We start from the raw sequence: 2,129 nt of genomic DNA, 5'->3' as shown, positions 1-2,129 counted from the left end.
CTGGCTCTCCACAAACAGTCACTTTGTAAATGCTACTCCCTGCCTTGGTCTCCCTCCCCCCAGTGTCCAGTCCTCCCTCACCATCCCTCATCAGACTTAAACCCCGTCTACACTTCTCTACGGACAGGAGTTCGGTAACTCATGTCATCTCGGATGTAAGGTCCAGGATGGAATAGGTGGCCCATGTTTTTTGTCTCCCATGTCACTGGACCCAGGTGGTGAACTGACCCTTCACTTGATGAACACCCTGATTATCCTCACACGAAGGTGTTTGCTTTTCACGCTGTACACAATTGGATTTATCATCGGTGGGAGAAGCAGGGAGATGTAGCCTAGGAGAATCTGAAATAACGGAAAAGAGCCCTCCCCGAATCTGTGCATCACAGACAAGCTGATATCTGGTGTGTAGAAGACCAGGAGGGCGCAGAGGTGGGAGACGCAGGTGTTCAGGGCCCTCAGGGACTCCTTGAAGGATGTGATGCTCAGCACTGTTTTGAGGATCATCACATAAGAGAGGAAGATGAGCGGCGAGTCCAACCCCATTGTTATGAGTTTAGTAAACAATCCATAGATGCTGTTGACTGTGATATCTGAACAAGCCATCTTCATGACCTCCTGGTGCAGGCAGTAGGAATGGGAGAGGACATTGGCTCGACAGTATTGGAACCGTTTCAGGAGAAAGGGAAGTGGAAGTTTTATGACCATCGCTCTTAGCAGAGCCAAAAGTCCCATCTTGGCTATTCTCGGTGGGGTTAAGATGGTAGCATATCTCAGGGGGTTATGAATCGCGATGAAGCGGTCAAAGGCCATCAACAAAAGCACAGAAGATTCAATGCATTTAAGCAAGTGGATAAAGAACAGTTGGGTTAAACAGGCATCGAGGCTGATTTCCCTAGAGTTAAACAAATATATGCCCATTATCGTTGGTATGGTGGTTATCGATATGCCAAGGTCTGTGACGGCCAACATGGAAAGGAAAATGTACATGGGCTCATGGAGGCTTGGATCTGTTTTTATAATGAACAGAATGACGGAATTTCCTATTATTGAAATGACATACATGAAGCAGAAGGGGATAGAAATCCAGAGATGTGTGTCCCCATGACTCGGTAGCCCGGAGAGAAGGAATATTACAGATTTTAATTTGGTGTCATTGACACCTGACATAATGTACTGGGCAGGTCCGAGGCGTTCTGAACTTTCCTTCCTAAAAAATAAATAAGAGGAGATTACATTATATTTAGTAAGTAATCATTCCGCTCTCAGAGCAAGTCTACAGAGTCCCAGAGCTCAAGGTAGATAAGCAAAAACATACTCTAGGATTTATATGGATGTTATCAGTCTGACTGGATCAGACCTGTAGTCCATCTACCCCAGTAACCAGTGGCCATGTCCAGAAGCTTCAGAGGAAGGTGGAAGAAGCCCTGAATTAGGCAGCTATGAGATAACCTGCTCCCAGGGAGTTTCTCCCTGACACCCACTAGTTAGACATATTTTGTGGTGTAAATCAGGAAGGTTTAGAGCCTCCCCAAAACTTTTTTAAAACAATCCTCTCTACTGTAATTGGATTTTCTGTTTATTCAGTCCCTCTTTGAATCCTACTAAGCTCTTGGCCCCATTGATACCTTGTGGCTGTGAATTCCACAGCCTACTTGAGCACTGTATGATTTTACCATTGTGACCTTAGAACATAAAAACATAGGGACAGCCATAGTGGGTGAGACGAAAGGTCCATCTACCCCAGTATCTTGTCTTCAACAGTGGCTTATGACAGGTACACGAGAGGGAATGAACAGAACAGGTCATCATGAAGTGATGCACCATCCATGAATTTATGTAGTTCTCTTTTGAACTCTGTTATACCCTTCACACAGACACCATTTCTGGCTCTCCACTTCTGAGTGTGACCCCTTGTATCATGGTATGTGGGCAAATACATGGCAAGTGCATGGTGAAAATGGTTATTGTATTTATCTGTCCTGCACTGAAGCTATTTTAAAATGTGTGTTATAGCTTCATTATATGAATTATTTTTTACTGCACCCTTTAAGGTCCAGGTTATGCAACTGCCTCTTTCCAACATATAGGATACATTTTTAGGGTCAGGTCTTTCAATAACAGTGATATCA

At 44.3% G+C, this 2,129-nt stretch overlaps 1 protein-coding gene across 1 annotated transcript; it reads right to left on the bottom strand.

Annotated features, from left to right (window-relative positions):
* Positions 1-231: 231 nt before the first annotated feature.
* On the bottom strand, positions 232-1,167 carry LOC135894982 (olfactory receptor 51G2-like). The gene has a single exon (XM_065423043.1). It carries the CDS (start codon positions 1,165-1,167, stop codon positions 232-234), a length of 936 nt encoding a protein of 311 aa, XP_065279115.1.
* Between the last annotated feature and the right edge of the window lie 962 nt (positions 1,168-2,129).

Source organism: Emys orbicularis, chromosome 1 (assembly GCF_028017835.1).
Source record: "Emys orbicularis isolate rEmyOrb1 chromosome 1, rEmyOrb1.hap1, whole genome shotgun sequence".
NCBI classification, from domain to species: domain Eukaryota; kingdom Metazoa; phylum Chordata; order Testudines; family Emydidae; genus Emys; species Emys orbicularis.
This window is presented reverse-complemented; position numbering and strand designations above follow the sequence as displayed.

What these genes read in the sequence shown, in the direction of transcription:
- LOC135894982 (XM_065423043.1), bottom strand. Translation starts at nt 1,167, where the DNA reads ATGTCAGGTGTCAATGACACCAAATTAAAATCTGTAATATTCCTTCTC.